This window comes from Haliotis asinina, chromosome 9 (genome assembly GCF_037392515.1).
Source record: "Haliotis asinina isolate JCU_RB_2024 chromosome 9, JCU_Hal_asi_v2, whole genome shotgun sequence".
Taxonomy (NCBI): Eukaryota; Metazoa; Mollusca; class Gastropoda; order Lepetellida; family Haliotidae; genus Haliotis; species Haliotis asinina.
The window spans coordinates 52219465-52241643 of record NC_090288.1 but is presented as its reverse complement, the minus strand read 5'-3'; the positions used below and the strand labels follow the sequence as shown (position 1 = coordinate 52241643).

The window sequence follows — 22179 nt, the reverse complement described above, 5'->3', positions numbered from 1 at the left end:
AACCACTAGACTACCCCACTGCCCACACAGGATCATGGAAGTCTTGGCTAAATGTTCTGCACTTTCTACCCCAGTAACTATAGCATCATGGTTATCACTCATGTCACCCTTTTCCTGGCCTACCTGGTAGATACAGCCTCCATCCAGTACCCTGAAAGGTCCCTCCTTCCATTCCATTGTCATACTAACACCTAACACCTACTATTACCTCTGAGAGCTTTCGTTGGTTCACTTTTCAGGGTTCAAAACACATAATGGTCAGCTGGTTTGAAAGGACAACAAAGCATGTTGAGCTGAGTGAGTGTGTCAGTGAGCCAGCCCTTATCACAACCCACCATAGTAAGTCAGGCAGAGGAAGGAATTGTCAAAAGTATGGGATATTGAGCTTTTAATTCCCACAATGTTACAAATGACACTGAAAGATGCTATATGATAGGGGTCCATGGTGGGTAGCCTAGTATTAAAGCGTTGGCTTGTCATTTTGAGGATCCGGGTTTGATTCCTCAATGTGAAGCCCAATTCTGGTGTGCCCCTGTTGTGATATTGCTGGAATGTTGCTAAAAGCAGTGTAAAACCAAACTCACTCCTTATATCATGTAGAAACACATTCTTCAGTGAATCTCATCAACAATATGGATTCAGCTCTAAAACTATGAAAAAGACAAACATTTTTGTGAATACATAAGAAGTATTTATTCACCACTACATTGATCCTTTCTTCATTCACAAGATATTAACAAATACCAAGACAGCGAGTTTCACTTATCCAGCATCTGTATCTGACCAGACTTATAAATGTCATTCATCCAACCTGCTTCCATATAGGGGAAATAAGTCACATAGTGCTCCCCACATAGTATCGCAACAATAATCCACTTTTCACAAATATACACAATACAACTCTTTTTGGGTTGTGTGTTTTGCAATGGAAACTGTGCCAAATCAGTTTATACAAACTCCATACACAGGAAACCAGACAGATATCAAAATTGATACTTCTCAAAGTCACGTGAACAATATGTTACAAACATAATACAAAAGGAAGTTAAGAAACTGAAAGATGGAAGGTTGTGTGTTGCATTACCCACCCACTAAGACAAATTTAAGAAAATCTCGCATCAAGTGATGTGTTTTGAATATATTCTACCCATTCCACATGCGATCTTTGCCAAGGTGATGATAAATCTCATGATGTAACTTTCACCCAGGCACAGAGTAGTCCTGAGATCTGTTGTTGAGTGAGTGAGTGAGTGAGTGCAGTTTTATGCTGCACTCAGCAATATTCCAGCTATTTGGCAGCGGTCTGTAAATAATCGAGTCTGGACCAGACAATCCAGTGATCAACAACATGAGCATCGATCTGTGCTATTGGGAACCAATGACATGTGTCAACCAAGTCAGGGAGTTTGACCACCTGATCCAGTTAGTCGCCTTTTATGGCAAACATGGATCGCTGAAGGCCTTTTCTACCCCGCGACCTTCACGGGTAGATCTGTTGTTGAATGAGCCACAGGGTACATCAAGACATCCAATGGGTCACAGTCCTAACCACAGTTTTTAACTTCAATATAAGGGAACGCTGATGTGCTTTGACAACAGGCTCAATCTTCTTTGTCTTCCAGCTTTGCCTGCAATAGTTGCATTAACTGTATTTAACCAACCAGTCACCAAAGTGGACACCATTTAAAGCATATACTGCACAGAAATCCTCAGAAATGTGCGGCATTCTACCGTGATATCATAGTCGGCGGTGTTGTCGACCCTGTTGTTGATGCTGACTTCCGGATGTTGTTGAAGTGTTCCAGGTACTGACTCATAGTATCGGTTGTGGTGTACAAACTGTCCATCTTGGACTTGAGGTAAGATGGTGGGTTGTCTGTAATGCTGCTCCCTAAGATGCTCTGTAGCAGCTCTTTCATCAGGTTCCAGCAGTCGTTGGGGACGACACATGGACAGTACTCCACCTGCAACACAGTACACAACCTTAGTCAACCCACACAGAATGATACTGAAATATGCTACACACAGCACCAAACCTAAACTCACTTCTCAGTCCTGTGCATTCAAAATCTGTCAGTATTTAGATTATATTTACCCTCTTTGCTATGTATAAATAATAGGTTCAATACCAATACCACAAAGGAAATTTATTCAGAGGCATATAGTCTGGTTCATAATTATTGAGAATTTTTCTTCTTACTTTGGGCTATCCTAACACCTCAACTGATTCACTGATACTTAAAACAAAGTAATGGTATAAGGGAGGTAACTCATCTTGGTCTACTGAGTATAGTACAATTAGAGTTACTTCCCCTGAATTTGTAGCAGACGTCATTTTCCTCAGCACTGTCAACAATCTCTGCTGAAGATAAAAGAAGGTTGATTTTTGAGTTGTGTAATCAAGGAATTGATGATGTAAATACATTGGCAGAGAGAACAGGAACTCCTCTTTCTACTGTGTATAGGATTAGGAACAATTTTAAAGAGGAAAAGGATTTTGGGCACCAGAAAGGAGCAGGGAGACCCAGAAAATTGGACTTCTCAGATCGCGTCTGGCTGGGAATTTTAGCGTCTAAAAAGCAAAGGGCAAGCATCTCCAACATCAGGTATAAAATGATAGAAAGGGGATCAACAGTTGTATCAAAATCTACAGTTAGAAGTAATTTGATTGATCTTGGATGGGAGAAAAAGACTGGAATTCCTTCTCCTCTCATGAAACAAGAACATAAAGACAGGCGTGTTGAGTGGTGTTTGGCACATGAAAACTTTGACTGGGAAAATGTGATTTTTACTGATGAAAGCTCAATATGGGTATATCCCAATAATGTGAAAATATGGACAAAGTCTGCGTCAGCACCGTTGTATGGACGACCTAAATACAGCCCAAAGTTTCATGTATGGGGAGGGATATCCTTATTAGGAACGACCCCGCTGTGTGTGTTTGAGGGAAATCTGACAAGTCAACGCTACACTAACATATTAGATAATTTTCTCCTTCAAAGTGCACATGTGTTTTATGGAAATGACTAGATTTTGCAGCAAGATAATGATCCTAAACACACCGCAAAACATGCCAAGCAGTGGTTTCAGGAGAAAAATGTGACTGCATTACCATTTCCTGCATATAGTCCTGACTTAAATCCCATTGAGAACATTTGGGGGATGATGAAGGAATGTGTGAATCAAAAGGGGTTGACAAAAATTGAAGACATGAAGAGAGAAGTGGTCCGATAGTGGGACAGCATAACTCACGAGACACTAACCTCTCTGATAGGAAGTATGCCTACCCGTCTTAGACTGTGCCGAGAAGCTCAAGGAGACTTGATAAAATATTAAATTGTTACCTACACAACATGAAAAGGTCAGTTCACTTTCACAATACATTCAGTTTTATCTGATTTGTTCTCGTTTAATAATATGAAATGCTTTAGCTATTCTCAATAATTTTGAACCATACTGTAAGTGTCACCGACAGCCATATTTCTTCTTTATTCTGTCCTACGGTTGCCGCTCAGCTATCAAATAAAAAGGAGTTGCATGTGCTACCAGTATCTGATTCACAGGTATAGTCCGTTGGCACAAAAGCAGATCCATGAATCTTAAGGACATAAATTCCGCAAAACACTAAGAGATGGTCTGATGTTTCGACTAGGATGGGCATTTCATAGAGTATTACATGTTTATTAGTTTTCGAGTTAGATTGCAATTGATCGGTGTGCTTTTTAATAACATGGGTTATAATTCACAGGCTTTTGACAGTGACGGACAACAGAAGGTGCCAGACAGATATCAACAATTCATACTTTCACCTCTTCTAATTAGGCCAGACCAATTTCATGTCTACTTTGAAAGATCCTCCCTTCAGATTTTTTTCAAGAATAAAACAAAAAATATAAATTAATTTTCTCCACTCAAAAAAATTAAATCGTTATATTAATGTGTTATTAGTGAAATACTCTTGAAATCAGTATGAAACCTAAACTCAACTTATTTTTAGTTGATATAAACAAAATAAACAAACTAACATAGAGACTTGTGTGGGTTTTGCTTTGACCGGTGATTTTTTCAGTTATTTTTTTTCTCTCCTGCCTTTAGGCTTTCTGAGGAGAAAAATCCCTAAAACAAGAAATACAATTGGTCTGGCCTTACAGGTAAATAAACAGCTTCTAAAGCAACTCTGTCTCCTCTTATTTGTCTCAGACATAAGGTTTGTCCTGAACCTGCGACATATGGAAAATATATGATGCTGACCATTGTTTAACCCATGGGTCTTCATAATTAATGAAATGAACAACTTTCATAGATAATAATAGATCTCATGACAAATTTGAACCTTTAGTGAACAAACAGCTTACAAAATGTTCCTAACTTTACCTCAACTAAAATTCCTTTGAAATTTGATGTCAGTGTCACAGAGCCTATCTTTATGACGAAGTCCCCCAACTCATATCTCTGTCCCTTCGATTCAATCTTGAATCCTTTCCTTTGCTGGTAGTAGTTCTTGAGCTTCTGCACCAGCCCATCAAACAGATCATCTGCCACTAGACTCGTCCCTGAATCCAAGATGGCGAAACACGTGGCTGGATACTCACTGTTGTGAAGGATGCTCAACTGTTTCTGTTGGGCTGAAATCATAATCCATGATTGCTCAAACTTTCAGAGTATATTATTTGGTATATGATTTGTTTGTTTGATGTCTAATGCAAAACTCAGTATTCCAGCAATATAGCGTTGATATGAAGATAATTGAGTCTGGACCAGACAATCCAGTTATATACTGCATTAACATCCATCTACGCAGTTGGTTTACGATGATAATAGATTCAACATGTGCCCCATCCTGACCAGTGAACAACTTATAGTGTAATCAAGTGAATTGAACTGTATCTCTTCATGAATTCAGTTGATTATTTATGGTGATTACAATAAAAGACTCACAAATTTATTAAAGAAAGTGTATTTTCTACTTCAAATCACCAATTATTTATCAAAGTGGGACTCATACAAACCTGTTATACATAATGTAAACATAATGTATTGTTGCAACCCTAATGTTGCAGCCCAGATAAAGTTCCCGTTCAGCTGTACTTGCCTTAACAATGTCTCATGTGAGGACTAAGCAGACATATTGTCAGACTTGGCCCTTCTGTTATAATACACCACTAAAGCCAGACGGTGATGATAGTTGCTGAATTAATCAAACACTAGTTTGTCTGATCACGATTTCATGATATACCAACCCCTTATGCAAAGAGCTGTGTTCCATAACATTCACTCTAATAGAAAGTTTCATGTATTAATCTTTTGACCATACCTCCTTGCTGGAAAGTAGATTGGAATGTTTCACAGTCCACACAGAAATTGCCTGCCTTCACTGCTCCAAGCTGCTCTGTCTGTCGCTGAAGTGTGTCCACTACTTGCTGACCACTCTTCCCCTCCGGCACTGGGTACAGGTACACGCTGTAAAGAGGAACACATGGTCTCTGTTGTGAGTGAGTGAGTGAATCTAGTTTTACGCCGCACTCAGCAATATTCCAGCTATATGGTGGCAGTCTGTAAATAATCGAGCAATATCAAAAATGCCTATACTCCAACATACAGATATTAATAAGCAAATTCATTGCATTCAGTGTATTTGCACCATTAAGGTTTATCAGTGTGTTAAATAATTTTGAATATATACACATGGAAGACTGTTAATTTGAGGGCAATAATCGCCAAGCAATCTACCTGCTGCCATGTTGGTAATGCACACTTCCAGCTGACTGCTCTATTGCTGACATTGGGTTTATGTGGTATAAACTTACTATGAATCACAATACTTGGCACCATGACACATGCATTGGAAAACAAATCATATGAAGTTCACATGTGGAAGCATTTGAAACATATTTACAACAATACCTTCTGTTTGACCATGTAAAATGTCTAAATTCACAGATTCAGAAGTCAGATCTGCTAATTACATTTGGGTTTGCTGTATTTTTATCTCAATTGTCAGTTGACATATTTCCTAACATGGTACTGAAGAGAGTGGTTGAGAGCCATAATATGATAGGGTTCCAGGACACAGTCAAGACACGATCCATGGCAACTGATATTTGTTAACAATATACAACTGACTTGACTTGAAATTCTTGTCAGATCTGTACCTATTTTGGCGCATTGGTACCTTTTTGCTCAAGCTGTACCCAAACCAAGATGACATGTAACCCATACCCTTTCATTTCATGGTCACAACCAGATAATGTTTAACCAGTTTTGACTGTATTTAATGATAAAACATCTATTTTTCTCATATTAGAACAAAACTTATTAAACCTCTTTAACAGAAATTTATTCCTTGGACTATCACATTTCCAACATTTCTGAATTGACTGAGGTGATATATTGTCATTTTAGTATTAAATAAGTAGGGCTAGAATCCGTTGGAGGAACAAGATGTTGACACGGTCAAAATGGTCAGTGATTACTAACATTTGCAAACACACTTCAACAAAATCTTATACATGAGAACACGCCTAATTCGTTGAACAGATACTTTTCTGATGTGACTGAAACTACTAAAAATATTTTCAGCGATTAGTTCATAATAACACCACCTCAACATGTGCCCTGTCTCAAACAGTATTTCTTTATCATTGCATGTGATTTCATTAGGTCATTGGTGCAGTTTAGAGTACAAACAATCGCTTCAAATAGTATATATTTTCTTTGGGTACAGTTTGGCTTTTTCAGTTATGAGTGATCCAGTTGTTTGTCTTGGTTGGTGTTGACTGGTTCCCCATGAAAGTAATTTATGAAAGGTATTTGATTATATTTTTTGTCTGTTTCTGCAAATTCATACTTTTTGAAGTATGGTAAACAGATCATAGCCTTACTAACACTGACATGTCTACTGACTATTTCTTAAATGTTTTTATCCTCAGTGCCAACAGTGAACTCATTAAACATTAGGCTGTTGTGAAAGCCCTCTCCTGTCTGTACTACTGCATCAGGTAACCTTCTCTTCTGTGTAAACCAGCACATCTCTGGCTTCCCTAATTAGAGTGATAGCAGACACTTACAATTTGGAGATAAACATCATGTGTTGGCCAATTTCCGGGTGTTATTGCAATTCATATTCCTGTGCTTCAAATACTCAGAGAAACAACAAGAAACTGGCCAACACATGATGTTTATCGACATTGTAAATGCAAAAGTAAACCAAAAGGCCCACATGGGTTTTACTATCACCACTCATTGACATCAGGTATGGGTACAGCAGTGTAGTGTCAGCTGGTTCCCAAGGTAACCTCAGGAACTCCTCATTTGTGATGTCATTCAGATTTTACATCACAGTATGATTTGAATAAAATCACCAATACTGACAACGCAATAATACAACTATGTGTGATATTTGAACATTTCAATACACAGCGAATAGCTTTGCAATTTCAGTGAATCGAATACCATTCAGCCAATCAAATACCAAATGTCAAAGTGACACAGTGACTTTGGGTTTAAAACCACATCTTCATTACAATGTTTATAAAAATGCAGTGCATATATTGCTTTGTATCCTCTCACATCGGGTCACATCGGGTAGCATGAGTAAATAACTTGAGAAAAATCGTCATACACATGTATGATAGTGAAGTTGTTATCATTATCATTTCTGCCTTGTTTTCACCAGATACCAAATACCGGGGCCCCAATACCGGTAAATGGTCTCTGTCTTCACCCAATAACTTGAGATTATGAGAAGCAAGAGATGCAAATTCAAATTGGATTAGAGAAAGAAAGACACCATTTATCAGCTTGTGATATTAATCATTCCAGCCAGTGAATCATTAGGGGAAAATCATTAACTGGGATACACTAAAAGGACTATCGTTGACTTTCTATCTACTCCTTCAACATCGCACATACACACCATACAACTCCCATTGTTTTCACTTGAGTGAGGAGACTTCAGGGCAGCGCCATGTTGATTGATCACAAACTGGAATACGATAACAGAAACGAACGAAAATGTGTAAAACCTTTGACAAATACACTGAATGTATGCTTTGGGGACTTTACTTAGACATTATGGGAAACGAATAATTATTTATCACCAAGTCTTTGTAAACCATGCACATATTTAAAGAAGTGGCATTTATTCAGAAAATGTATATACATTTCAGTTTATACATTTAACCGGAAGTAGGAGTGCGCATGACGTTTTCGTAGAGACCACGCTTTGCCGGGAGAAAATTGGTTTCGAGTTTGGAGGACCTTTATCAACTGAGCAAAACAACTCAAAACACACACAATGGCTGTAAGCATTTCCATGTATTTCATCCATCCTGAACTAAATATGATTAGTTAAGTGATGAGTTGTTTCGAAACACCCAGTCTGACTGAATTGATTTAGAACTGGAAGGCGCCCGTCTAACAATGTGCGTGATTTCCTTCGTTTCTGATTTATAGAACAATTTCCATTTACCGGAAATATGCATGGCTGCAATTCTTTTCTTTATGAAAATGACGCCTGACCTTTTTGGCTTCTATTAGTTTCCATGAACATAATAAACCATATGTCGAACTTTGATCCGTCAAAGAACATTTTGCACAGGATCAGGTTCTTCTTCCATGTTTCACAGATTTTGGGAATTATCCTTTACTTCTGCTTTCATTTATGGATGAGTAAGCCGAGTGTAAACATGGCTTTTCATGTTGAAATGTCATAAGCAGTTCAAGTGGTCATAATTTGTTCACCCATGTAGTCAATTAATTTCAATGCTCCAAGTCCTAATGAACATGGCACCGAAATGTGTGAAATGTGATCAGCTGAAATGGGAATTTTATGAAATCCTGGAGAGATTTGTGTTGTGATGTCACTGAACACAAACATGTTTTGAGAGAAGATCATATCTGACATTTTTACTTTGCAGGCTCTTCCTATGAACCCCAAACCTTTCCTGAATGGTTTAACAGGCAAGCCAGTGATGGTGAAACTCAAATGGGGAATGGAGTACAAGGGCTATTTAGTGTCAGTGGATGGCTACATGAACCTACAGGTATACACACACATATTCATATGAAGTTGCATACAACTTGAAATGTGGAATTCTGTGAGTGTGATAGGAAAACATGTACCCAGCAACTTTACGTCAAGACTAGGGTAATTATTGTCTGTTATCAGTAAAGGCCATGATGTTCCAAGACAGTCTTCACATAATAGGGTGGTAGTTTAGCCAGGATTAAACTGTTTGCTTGTCATACCAAAGAGTCAGGTTCCTTTCCACACATGGATACAATGTGTGAAAATCATTTCTAATTCTAGTGTCCCCTGTCATGATTTTGGCATAGTACAGCTAAAAGCAGTGTACAACCATACCTACTCACAACATGGTATAGGTTTTCAATTACAAGGAGATGAGTTTGTTATAAGAGCAAACTTTGATGCAGTATTCATCCATACTAACGTAGTAACCAGCATATTGAAGTGTTGGAACTTCAGGTTTACTGCTCTAGAATTTGTGCATGCCAAGGACCTCTTGGCTTTCATGCCTAATTTTGGACCCGTGAAGGTTCCGGGGTAGAATAGGCCTTCAGCAACCCTTGCTTGTCATAAAAGACAACTATGCTTGTCTTAAGAGGCGACTTACGAGATCAGGTGGTCAGGCTCGCTGACTTGGTTGACACATGTCATTGGTTCCAATTGCTCAGATTGATGCTCATGTTGTTGATCACTGGATTGTCTGGTCCAGACTCAATTATTTACAGACCGCTACCATATAGCTGGAATATTGCTGAGTGCGGTGTAAAACTGAACTCGCTCGCATAATTTAGAGACTTGGCAAGTTGGCTAATTTAAATTAGCAAATTATGACTTGTCACAGTAAAAAAGAATTGGCGTTAGTGATTGGACTGTGTCAACACATGTTCAGCATTTTCAATATGTTTACATAGTTACGAGTTTGGTATTTATAAAAATGTCACTGAGACATTTTTCCTTTGTTTCAGTTGGCCAACACAGAAGAATATATTGATGGTGCATTAGCTGGCAACTTGGGAGAGGTTCTCATCAGGTAACACATTCCTAGATATGGACAAGACTGTTTGGGTCATAATGAAGTGGTTGTCTGATTAATTGAAATAATTGAAGTTTGGTTACAGTGACTTATCAACTAAGCAGTCAGACACAAATAATTTTTTAATGCTTGTGTCCAGTAACATTATTTTTACCAGGTTAGTTTTGTCTGTGTCATTAAGTTTGCATTTCATAAGCACAAGCTTGTTAGGATTGAATTTATCTTAAAGGCACTAGGAAATTTATGTTCCTAAGATAAGTAAGGTCCCTTCATTGAGAAATGAAAAATTAGCTGATGTGTTTTCTTGCAGATGCAACAATGTGTTGTACATCCGGGGAGTGGAAGAAGAAGAAGAAGAGGGGGAAATGAAGGATTTATAAAACAGGGAATGGATATGAAATGGACTTGAACACTGTGCCCGGTCTGGAACAATGTTCCATCTAGGTGTTGGACTGACCCAGCCACCAATCATTCCTGCAGGGTTTTGTCATCTGCCATTGTGTTTAAATCCACATCGATTCATGGAGTTCACCTCTACAAAGACTGTGTGGACAAAGCCTGTCATCAATCATTAGTTTGTTTCATGTATATTGTTTCTCAAACCAGTGTGAATCATGCTGTATGGAATTATTTAAGACGATTGTCATTGCCTATGTCATCACACATAATTATTTCACATGCAGAAAAGGAAACATGCCATGTTTGTTCTTTCCATTTGTTAGTAGATAAATAGGCCAAATCCCTTTGAACATTCATGCTTCACTAGCATATTTATCAACAGTCATAGTACACAGATGCCTTGGACTGTGAAAACTGTAGATACTACTCAAAAGTTAAGAATAGGAAGAATAAAAAGAAAGCTTTGTTGTATCCACCAACAATTTAAGAATAGCTATAATCACAAATAGTGGTATTGTTTTACATGTTTGCTGGTAGCATAAAAAACTTGCTATGCAGTAAGATTTCATGAAAGTCTAATAATTAATCTATTTTGGCCTTGAGGGTGTGGTCAGGCCCTGTGTTGGGAAGTGAACCTGAAAGTCAGGAGGTAATTGTATAACCCAAATGTTCAACATTTAAGAGGTTCCATGATTAAAATATTTCACCAGTTAACTTCACCGAATCCAGGGTTGTTGTTGAACATTGACCAGGGCATGTTTCAAGATGGTGTTTCTTATACTGGTGGATCAGTACAAGTACCACTAAGGAGGTGTATTTGTCGAGGCTTCACATCACTGCCCTGTCTTTATTGTTTCAGGTATTGTATCATGTATTTCAGGATACAAAATGTACCTGTTTCAGATGCGTATCTTGAACTTGTAATTTTTTTTAATGAAAGATAAAGAATGTCGATTTAAAAGTATGTCTTTGTTGTTGATTAAGAGCAGCTGGACATCTTGACTTGAAAAAGTTCAGCATGTCTGTGTTATGTGCTAGCGCTGGATCTAGAACTACATAAAATGTTACAAAATCAAGTGTTCTTTAACTTCTAAGTGCAATGTGTGTCATCAACTCAAAGATTTGAAAAAGTAGGGCTTGTTAGCTGGTAAGGCTACATGAGGTAGATTAAGAAACATTCTTCAGTGAACTTAAGCAGTAAGTATTTTCTGCCGGGACATTCAGACTTTAAATACAAAAGGCGAAACAGAGTATTTTGAGATCCTGTCTGTAAACTCTTAGTATTACATCAAACAATACCAGGTCACAATGTCAAGTTTGTGAGTTATTTGAGATCTATTGTATACAGTTTTGTACATTTGCACTATGACAAGCACTTTGTGTTCAGAACTCAAGGATAATGAGAGTTAACACTGGATATTCCTGAGTGCCTGGTGTGATTAGTGGCACTCAGCATTTACTAAACCTAGGAGAATTAGTTCAGTTTTTCACATTGACCACACATGGAGCATTTTCACACTTCAAAAACAACAGTAGGGGTAACAGTGGGTAAAGACACCAGTCTCATATGGGTACAGTGGGTATATTTCTAAAAGCTGGGTAAAACTAAAATCACTCACTCCAACCTTTGGCCTCATCAGATGATGGTCAGGATTCACTTCTTATGATAATGGTATTAAGGAGAAAATATGAGCCGTTTGTCAAGAACTTCATTTAGTTGCTGCACATTTCTTAATACTTAAAAAAACTATTCACTTACTATACATATTAAAGCGTGCAAAGTAAAAGTATAAACAAGTCAGTTTGTCACTATACGTTCACAGCTGGAGAAGGGTGGCAAATTTGGGACAAAGGTTTGGTAGTCCAGTTATGACCAAAAAAATTATACTTAAAATATGAAAATGAAAGTGACACAGTTAACAATTTGTAAACGTACATAAATATTTTCAAAGTATCAAACAAAGCATCCTGGCAACCTTTGTATAAAATGATTTAACTTGTACCAAAGACATATATACACGTCTTCGCTGTGCCGAGTGCAGCTAGGTGCTTGCCACCATTTTGACACAGTCAAAAAGGAAAGGTAACTCTTATTTGATTCGAAAGTTAAGACTGAATTGGAATGTTGCAACATCAGTCATACAACGTAGAAGTAGGGGCCAGGCAGAGTGTGATCATCAAATACATTGTTGGTGTCCTCGTGACAATAATTCTCCTTATGCATGCTTCAATGTGATTATAAGTCACCTCATCTTATCACACCGCTGGATCCGCCAATGCTAGCCTACTGCCCCTTACTGAATCTCCAGGTACAATGTATAACAGTGAGTGAGCATGGTTTTCACACCGCCTTTAGCAGTGTTCCAGCAACATCACGGCGGGGGACACCAGGAATTAGCTTTACACATTACACCCATGAGGGGAACTGAACTAGGATCTTCGGCGTTGCGAGTGAATGCTTTAACCACTTGGCTACCCCACCACCCGATACCTCTAAAACACTATCTTTAAATACTGAGTGTAATATTTTCTGCCTTTACCCTTCCCAATCCCATCCCAGAAGATAAATTAATGAATAAGTAGATATTTTTATTCGCCGGTGGTGGGGTAAGCAATTGGTTAACCCTTGGATGCCGAGTTTTGACTCTCAGGGCGTTAAAGCGTTCGTCCGTCACACCGAAGACCCATAACTGAAGCTTAATGTTGGTGTCCCCTGTCGTGATATTGCGGGAATATTAGCAAAAGCGACGTAAAACTAAACTCACTCATTCATTCACTAACAATAACAGAAAAATCAAGAAAATTAGCTGTTTGTGTTTCCCAATTGCATACGTCAAATGCGGGTTTAGGTTCACTTTTGTGCTGTACCGGTCGATTCAGATCCTAATTTCCCTGACGTGAGTACATTACTTTGTGATGAAGGGATGGGTTTTGTTGTTTATTAGCCAAATTCGAACTGGTGTAAAATATTCACCGTCATTCAATGGTTGCTCCGTAATGTGGGAAGTGACGTCATAAACAACCCCGCATAGTTACGCCTTCATTATCAGCGCGTCGCCGCCTTAGTCGGACGTTTTGTTGCTGACGCCGTTGTTCCACGCCGTTATAGACGCCGTCATATCAGTTGGTCGAGGCAAGGTAGGTAACAAGTTTCGTACTATGTAGAATACCAGTGGTTAAACGATTCAGGTTATTTTTACATAAGCTTTAGCAAATTTATCTCTACAGATTACACTTACAATCAGGGATTCGAACGCGTCACCAGTTGTGGTGAACAAGTTAACCCATTTAACTATCTGCTGGCAAAGACAGCTTCTGTCATTTTTAAACCCGGATTTTTCAAACAGTGATTTGACACAAAAGTTGTCTTTTTCTAAGGTTAATATCGTACATCAGTGTGTTGGTACAGATAATTGCATTGTTTTACTGCATGCATGGATGAAGAGCAGTGTGGTAGCCATGTGGTTAAGCGTTCGCACGTCACGCTGAAGTCCCGAGGTCGATTCCCCACGTGGATACAATGTGTGAAGCTCATTTCTTGTGTCACCCCAGCGCCACACGGCGTTACTGGAATGTTGCTAAAAGTGGCGTAAAACTTAACTAACCCACTCATTCCCATATTGCATGTGTGTTCATTTCAGTAAATATTGTCCTTTGTGCACCGTCAGTATAGACAGCCAGCTTCAATGTCAATTTCTAGTGCGTTACACAATGAATAGGTATTGAAAGGTGTTTATTTCGCTATAGTGTGTGATCCTTGTGTGATTCTTCTGTTTCATTATTATCCTAAAATTAAAATAGTATTTATATTTCCAAAGTAAGTCACTGAATTTCCAAAATAAGAGAATGTATCACTTTGGAATGATAACATGCATATTTCGTTTTGTTTTCCCACAGCACTAAGAGCAGGATGATCTTCCTTCACGGTCTGGCTCTTGCCGTGTATGAATTTCAGAGATACCTCAAACACCGCGATGGTAGGTATTATTTCAACATCTTAGGCAATTTATGTTTGTGGTGTTTATATTCAAACTACATGAAGGCGGTCTGTGGTCAGTTCTGGACAGTGGAATACGTGTATTTACATCATGGGCATCGGTGCTGTTAACGTCGTCACGGAACTCCTCCAACGAAACATTTGTTCGTCTTTATGTATCCATTACTGTATCAGTGAAAATACACTCTCTATGAAATAATAAAGCTCGTTTCCCACCAGCAGATCAGAGACAAGAGATGGTAAAGCGAGAGGCAGATCAGCAAGCCGCCGAGGCGTACGTCGCCGCTGCTGTGGAGAAGGCCGAGGCTGCTACTGCTGCAGCAGACGCTGCATATGCTGCCTGGAAAGAGGCCCTGCTTTTTGCTGCCATGGAAGCCGAGAGAGTGTCGGCATATTCCTCTAAGAACGCTGGGTTGCCTGCAACGTTGGAAGTCCATAGACTGGAGGACGTAGCATTAGAGAAGGCATATACGTATGCTGCACTAGAGAAGGAGAGAGCAGCTGCAGCTCTTGCAATGGAGAAGGCACAGGCTGCTGCAGCTGGTACTGACCTCCCCAAGGATGAAGACGCTGCAGCTGCTGTTGCAGCCTCCGATGCCGACACCGTTCAAGGTAAGAAATAAGGATGCTATGTTAGCTAAACCCCATTAGAAATCGATCCAGATATTTTAGCATAATTTGTGTGTCGGTGTTAATGGACTTGAAACTTAACCATTAACCGAACTGAATCATGTCAGGGGCTCACATCCTCATATTTTCTTTCAGCCAAACATGACAAGGCCAAGAAGAAGGGCATCTTCGGGGGCATGAAGGCTGGCTTCATGCTGTAAATGTTTTTTCCTTATTGGTCATCGGCAGTTTCCCTCATCCTTTAAAGACCCATGCATATGTCCTCCACTAACGGCCTTGACCCTGATTGAAGTAATACCGAATGAACATTTTCTCTCTCTGCAAGAACCTCCCGGTCATCTTTAGATGAGATGCATATATTCCGAGGCTGATGGGTAAAAACGCCTTTGAGACATTGTTTGGACACCCACTAGTGGTGTCATTTCATTAGATAGGTGTTGATTTGCATCAAAGATCTCTAGCTGTTAGCATGTTCAGGACTGTTCAGTGATTATAACTAATGCCATTTGTCCAGAACAGCAGGAACACTCACATCTTTTAACGGGAGCAATTTATTTTACCTTTTTGATGTGTGTCTGACAGGTCTAATCGTTAATATCACATGTGATTCACAGCAATGTCTGAAGTTACCATGGTGATAGAGTAGTGGTCTATATATGATAGATAGCTGAATTCTGAGGTATTACCGTGAAGGTCGGAGAGGCTGACTGTACAGGTCGGACTTATGAAAGAGAGGGGCGTGTGGGGTGTTATGGAACTGGTGGGTGAGGTGATATTGAAGGGGTGTGTGAGTTGTTTGGGAAGTGGTGTGTGAGTTGTTTGGGAAGTGGTGTGTGAGTTGTTTGGGAAGTGGTGTGTGAGGTGAAAGACCTATGTGTGAGGTGTTAGGAAAGTGATGAGTGAGGTGTTGTGCAAGTGGTAGGTGAGATGTCGAGGAAGTGGCAGGTAAGGTAAAAGAGAGGGGTGTGTGAGGTGTTGTGGAAGGGACGTGTTAGTGGTTAGGCGAGGTGTTTTGGAAGTGGTAAGTGAAATGAAAGTGAGGGATGTTGAGGTGTTATGGAAGTGGTGGGTGGTGTGTTATGGAAAAGGTAGATGAGGTGTTAGGGAAGGCGGCAGTACATGCTTGCTTATTTTGAGTCTGGCGGAGAATTCTCGATGGGAGAGGCATCTTCTTGCGTGGTGATGGTCTCTTGGTGTCACTTCCAGTGTTCTAGCGTTCCAAAGTACCACAGTATTACCTCTCTTGTGTGTCTTCCTAAGACAGCAATATCACGTCTCCAGTGCGGTGTTCCCAAGACACCAGTGTCACCTCTCTAGTGCAGTTGTCCAAGAAAACAGTATCACCTCTTTAGTGCGGTGGGCCCAAGACACTAGAGTCACCTCTCTAGTGTTGTGTTCCAAATAGCCCAGTATCACATCTCTAGTGTTATATTCCAAAGGCACCGGTGTCACCCCTCTAGTGTTGTGTTCCAAATATCCCAGTATCACATCTCTAGTGTTGTATCCCAAAGACACCAATGTCACCTCTCTAGTCTTGGGTTCCAAATAGCCCAGTATCACCTCTATGGTGTTGTGTTCTAAAGTCACCAGTGTCACATCTCTAGTGTTGTGTTCCAAAGAGCCCAGTATCGCCTCTCTAGTGTTGTGTTCCAAATACCCCAGTATCACCTCTCTAGTGTTGTGTTCCAAAGGCACCAGTGTCACATCTCTAGCGTTGTGTTCCAAATATCCCAGTGTCACATCTGTAGTGTTGTGTTCCAAGAAACACCAGTGTCATTTCTCTCGTGCTGTATTCCAAAGACACCAGCAACATCTCTGTAGTGTTTTTGTTCGAAAGACACCATTGTCACCTCTCTGGTGTTGTGTTTCAAAGACCCCAGTATCACCTCTCTAGTGTTGTGTCCCCATGACACCTGTTTCGACCCTGTAGTTTTTGTTCCAAAGACTCCAGTGTCACCGTGTGTTCCTTATATCCACGCATCAATCTCTAGTTGTGTGTTCTAAAGACACCAGTGTCGCCTCGCTACTGTTATGTTCCAAATATCCCAGTAACATATCTCTAGTGTTCTGTTCCTGTGACACCAATGTCACCTCTCCAGTGTTGTGTTCTAAATATCCCAGTATCACATCTCTAGTGTTGTGACCCTAATTAGTATGTCACCTCTATAGTTTTTGTTCAACGACACCAGTGTCCCTCTCTAGTGTTGTGTTCCAAATATCCCAGTATCACATCTCTAGTGTTGGGTTCCAAAGATCTCAGTGTCACCTCTCAAGTGTTGTGTTCCAAATATCCCAGTATCACACATCTAGTGTTGGGTTTCAAAGACACCAGTGTCACCTCTCAAATGTTGTTTTTCCAAATATCCCAGTATCACGTCTCCAGTGTTGTGTTCCGAGGACACCAGTATCACACATATATCGATCATCTGGATCTGCATGCGACAAAAGTCGTTAATTTACCCATCAGCCTCTTTTGTGATTAAAATACTATGTTGTTTTGTTTTCATTCTGCCAGATGTGCACGGGTGTTGCACATAAATAAATGTGTCTATTTTTCTATCAGAATGACTTTTGTTTCCTAATTGTTTGTACAAGTGTCTTTGATTGTGCACGTCATGGCTACACACCGAAACGTATACTGGTTGTCGAGAAACAAAGACTGGTCACGAACAGTTCATGTAACACGTTGTAGCCATTTGGCCATTTGAGTGAGTGAGTTAGTGAGTGAGTGAAATGCCATCGGTTCCTAATTGCGCAGATCGATGCTTATGCTGTTGATCACTGGATTGTCTGATCCAGATATGATTATTTACAGGCCGCCGTCATATTGCTGGAATATTGCTGAATGCGGCGTAAAAATAAAACTCACTCACTAAACTGTGTTTAGCGCATTTCTGCTCTACGGGTGTTAGACTCCACATCGACACGTCGTTAAATTAAACAGAATGTTATTTACACGGTTATTGAATTTCACATGAACTCGCCGACTACAAGAATTCTAATCTGACAGAATTGTTCAAGCACAAGAAACGATTAAACAAAGTGTATATTTAATGAACGAATAAAATCATGCTTTTTTTATACTCTGTTAACCATAACATACGAAACACTTGTGGGTAGTCTTAAGCGGAACGCCAATTTCGTTCTTTAAAAGAACGTGTGGTTAATGAATATCAAGCAATTAAAAGTTGCCCAAAAGTTGTCTGCTTCTCTTCCGCCCGCCAACGAAATCACCATGTACGTAACTGTCGCCAGAGCACCGCAGCGACTACTGTGACGTCATGTGAGGAAGGATTTTCGATTAGTTGTACATAAAATATGTAACAAGCTCGTCAATTTGCTGATTTCTCAACGTCAGCAAACTCAAAGACATGTCGAATCGTTCCGTTGCCGTCAGATGTTCCTGGGTGATGGACGATGGTGTCACCATGCAGAGATTTCATCCGGAACCAGGGCCGCAGTTAACTTTTCAAAATAATGTGGTCACCATCCACGTTAAAACAGTGTTATACCAAAAGTTTGATGCACAAAACAAATCAGTGAGAAGATTCTAGGGGTCACCTGCACCCTTGCCCCTCCAATGTTCTTAAGCTGGTGACTAGATTAAATGGCAGTAGATTGTGAAAACATAGAGCTTTCAGTTTTCCAAACAATTGTCACGGTTGCAGGTTTAGACAAACCCATAAACAAGATAATCCAGCCCCCTAAATGTACATGAATAATATAGCAAGCCAAATAGGTACGCCCCTACCATTGGTTGAGTAGTTTTGATGACAGGGTTTCGTTTATAATGATGTCAGTAGATGATTTATGCATTTGTACCCTCCTAGAGCATATGTGATCTGTACAATAAAAGCGTTATATACTTTCGTTGTTGCTTATCCTGGCGTCGTTGTTGAAATACACCCATATATGTGACAAATGTTCACAATCAGTCTTTTTGCTTAACGTTAAACAACCAAGCAACCCTGCCTATTAATCCTCATTTCGTAATTATTTTGCAATTTGTCCAAACTCGACCAACTCGAAGCATATTCTCATGCGTCTTTGCTTGTACGTACGCTTCACATATTAAACTAGTCTTGTGATTGTGCACAATGTGCGTGTAGACGGGCGCTCAGTCCAGTCTTGTTTCCTCCTCAATCGGAGCTATCTCACATGAGCTAGGGCAACTCGGATTTGTTCCGATATAAGGTGACGTGTTGAAAACTACCGATTGCTTCCGAATGCCTAACTAATCCCACAAGCATGGCGTCTGCGGTTGTATCATTCGCAAAGAGTTTATGGACTGACCCATTCAGATGGTTTGTATCTAATATGTGTTGTATCTGCTTTACAGATTCGGTAGCAGCCAAACTGAATTCGGAGCAACACGAGAAGTACGCCTTCCCTGAAAGCCGGATTAAATCGCCATTCATTTATAAGTTATTCATTGCCTCAGAATTCGTTCACCCCTGTGAAATCGCTGGCTAGTGGCTGATCAGTAAACTTCGTGCTGTTGTTTCTTAGTACATGCATATAGATCTATGTTTGTTGTAACCACTATTTGAATATTGGTTATTTAGCTGAATTCATGTTTGTCCATATTTCTCAGGTTGATGTGCAGGGGTTGTCGACAAGGGTACGACAGATTATTCCAGCCATTTTAGCAAATGTTGAGTCTTCAGTGTCTGTATGAGAACAAACAGTATCTTTATTCTGAACGTTGAACGAGCCCATATTCCACAACCCGCATGCCAGTTCACCTAATTTCCGGAGTTTGCACATGATAATACTCTGTTCTGGAATTATGAGTGTGCTGTACAGTTATGTTAGACTAACAACTATAGTCTCTGAAATGAACATATTTACTGATATGTACTTCACTGTGAAAGTTTGTTTTCTCTACCTTCATATGTTTCTAATTTTTTTCATAACCATTTGTTATATTGTAATGGAATGTATTTCATAAAACCAGAGACCATATAACGGTATGTGGTCTCTGATAAAACAGTATAACTGTTCAGTATTTTGATTATGGCTTGGGGTCTTTTCTGTATGCTAATACATACTTTGGGTAAGTATCTGTAGTAGGTGTGCCATCAATAACCTTTCCAGTTTGCTGAAAACTAAAGCTGACAGAATTAAAGATAAATAGGTAAAGGATGCTGTTTGATCAATCATAAATCAGGGGTCAAATAAACTCATTGACAGAATGATATGTCTTTTGGTGTACCCAGTATCACAGGGGCTTGTAATTGAAAGGAAAGTGATAAGATATTGTTAGTGACAATACAGTCGAGCACCGCTGTGTCAAACTCTGTGTGGCATGAATCAAAGGAATGCTGTAGTGTAATCAGATTAGGACTGCACTGAAGGTTTCACTTATTTGTGATTTAATTAGGATTACTTATGATGGAATTAATTATGAAGTACCCACTGTTACAACTAGACACTACTGATGCCAGATTATAGTTATGATCAAAACATACTTTGAATCCAGTGAGGTCTTTGTGTCATCACGTGATTAGCATGTGATCTTTGAATTAGGTTTCATTAGAATTTCAGCACAAACTTAACAAATTAGAACACAATACCTCATGACATACTGTGTGAAACTTTGCTAACAAAAGCATTGGCGAAACAGTGCCTTGTGTCATCAGACTTTAGTAGATTATCGATTGTGCCCACTCTCTTCTCAGTGTACTGTTATCTCTGTACACATTGCCATGGAATAAGCTGCGGACACTTTATCATTTACTTATTTAGTTATTAACAGTTTATGTTCAAATTGAAAGATGATTTTCCACATCATTGCTTCTGCCTCGTTTTAATGTGACTCAAGTGTATTCCTCCACATCTAATAACACAATAACTGTTGCAGGTCCCTTGTGAAGAGTGTCGTCGTGTTCTGTGGCGCTGTTTATATTGCAAGGGAGGTAGCTGCAGTAGAAGCTGCAGAGGTGTTGCCAACGTCTTGAAACATGTTGAAGCAGGTTTGTCCAGTTGCCCACTAAAACTAAGCATCACAGATTCCATAAGAAATGTTGCTATGAATCCTAATTTGATTTTCAGGAATTGCATGATTTGGGGTTAGAGTTTTAAGCATGGTTCATTTTCTTGCATAATGGTTGTTTTACAAAAGGTCAGTAAGAAGTGTTATACAAATTTGTAACATGTCAGTGGCACATAAGAATTAAAGCTTTATGAGTAGTGCCATTTGTCTGTTGGAAAATCACTGTTAGTCTGAGATACGATTTGAGTTTAAGTTTTTAGAATCATTTTTGCTAATGTCTTTGATCAAGGTTGTTTTCCTATCATAGACCCTGCCTAGCTGATTTCATATAGCACAAGGTGAAAATGAATCGCACAAGCGGGAAAATGTAAAGTTTATAGCAATTTGAACAGTGGAGGTGGTCATCAACATCTGAAACCGTGCATGGTAACCATTAGAATAGGATGATGATACAATACCCACTGTAATTAAGGATGAATTTGTTGTTCATCTTGATGATACCACTACTACTGCCACTACTACTGCCAATATCATTCATACGCCAATTTCTGTTTCAGTTGTAATTCTGTGACATTACTGGCGAGAGACTGTATCGAGAGGCAACGCCTGCATTGTAGAACAATCTGAATTCATGTGTGTGCAAGATCTGTGATGTACATGTTGTGTATAAACATGTGACAACTTGTGCAGTGGTTACATTTGTTTTTGTCACAGGACCCATGAAGATCTGGGGCAGTGTGCGATATAGCCACTAGCCAGTAAATCTCCACAGTCACTGGCCCAACTGGATAGTGAATTATCATGGGGTCATTTTGTAATTTTATCACTCTCTCCGACTTGTTAAGTTGTAACATTTCTTGAATCAAGAGAGATAATGGCCTGATAAGTATGTTCATCACATCAGCAGCTTAATAACGCAACATTAGTTGACATTGGTTCTCATTTGTGCAGATCAGTGTTCATGCTGGTGATCATTGGATTTTCTGGTCCAGACTCGGTTATTTACAGACTGTCACTATATAGCTGAAATATTGCAGAGTGCCGCATAAAACTAAACTCACTCACTCAACCACTCTACAGTAACTGTGATAGCGTAT

At 39.5% G+C, this 22179-nt stretch overlaps 3 protein-coding genes and 1 long non-coding RNA gene across 4 annotated transcripts; 3 read left to right on the top strand and 1 right to left on the bottom strand.

Annotated features, from left to right (window-relative positions):
• Positions 1 to 668: 668 nt before the first annotated feature.
• LOC137295898 (mediator of RNA polymerase II transcription subunit 20-like) lies at positions 669 to 8005 on the bottom strand. Its single transcript, XM_067827466.1, has 4 exons — positions 7916 to 8005; positions 5315 to 5460; positions 4375 to 4625; positions 669 to 1964 (listed from the first exon to the last, which is right to left on the bottom strand). Exons 1-4 carry the CDS (start codon positions 7927 to 7929, stop codon positions 1728 to 1730), a joined length of 648 nt encoding a protein of 215 aa, XP_067683567.1. The 5' UTR covers positions 7930 to 8005; the 3' UTR covers positions 669 to 1727.
• Positions 8006 to 8168: 163 nt separating this feature from the next.
• LOC137295897 (small nuclear ribonucleoprotein F) lies at positions 8169 to 11421 on the top strand. The gene is made up of 4 exons (XM_067827465.1): positions 8169 to 8302; positions 8919 to 9044; positions 9994 to 10058; positions 10372 to 11421. Exons 1-4 carry the CDS (start codon positions 8297 to 8299, stop codon positions 10439 to 10441), a joined length of 267 nt encoding a protein of 88 aa, XP_067683566.1. The 5' UTR covers positions 8169 to 8296; the 3' UTR covers positions 10442 to 11421.
• A 2949-nt stretch (positions 11422 to 14370) lies between these two features.
• On the top strand, positions 14371 to 15287 carry LOC137295768 (uncharacterized). The gene is made up of 3 exons (XM_067827306.1): positions 14371 to 14437; positions 14680 to 15069; positions 15223 to 15287. Exons 1-3 carry the CDS (start codon positions 14371 to 14373, stop codon positions 15285 to 15287), a joined length of 522 nt encoding a protein of 173 aa, XP_067683407.1.
• Positions 15288 to 19305: 4018 nt separating this feature from the next.
• On the top strand, positions 19306 to 21767 carry LOC137297097 (uncharacterized). The gene is made up of 3 exons (XR_010957685.1): positions 19306 to 19391; positions 20951 to 21062; positions 21640 to 21767. It is a non-coding gene; the product is annotated as an uncharacterized lncRNA (long non-coding RNA).
• The last annotated feature ends 412 nt before the right edge of the window (positions 21768 to 22179 follow it).

What these genes read in the sequence shown, in the direction of transcription:
- LOC137295898 (XM_067827466.1), bottom strand. An exon ending in ATCTACTTTCCAGCAAGGAG is followed by an intron (nt 4,626 to 5,314) that starts GTATGGTCAAAA and finishes TTATGATTTCAG; the next exon opens with CCCAACAGAAACAGTTGAGC. An exon ending in TCAAAGGAATTTTAGTTGAG is followed by an intron (nt 1,965 to 4,374) that starts GTAAAGTTAGGA and finishes ACTGTGTTGCAG; the next exon opens with GTGGAGTACTGTCCATGTGT.
- LOC137295897 (XM_067827465.1), top strand. An exon ending in ATGGCTACATGAACCTACAG is followed by an intron (nt 9,045 to 9,993) that starts GTATACACACAC and finishes CCTTTGTTTCAG; the next exon opens with TTGGCCAACACAGAAGAATA. An exon ending in TTGGGAGAGGTTCTCATCAG is followed by an intron (nt 10,059 to 10,371) that starts GTAACACATTCC and finishes GTTTTCTTGCAG; the next exon opens with ATGCAACAATGTGTTGTACA.
- LOC137295768 (XM_067827306.1), top strand. Translation starts at nt 14,371, where the DNA reads ATGATCTTCCTTCACGGTCTGGCTCTTGCCGTGTATGAATTTCAGAGA. An exon ending in ATACCTCAAACACCGCGATG is followed by an intron (nt 14,438 to 14,679) that starts GTAGGTATTATT and finishes TCCCACCAGCAG; the next exon opens with ATCAGAGACAAGAGATGGTA. An exon ending in CGATGCCGACACCGTTCAAG is followed by an intron (nt 15,070 to 15,222) that starts GTAAGAAATAAG and finishes ATTTTCTTTCAG; the next exon opens with CCAAACATGACAAGGCCAAG.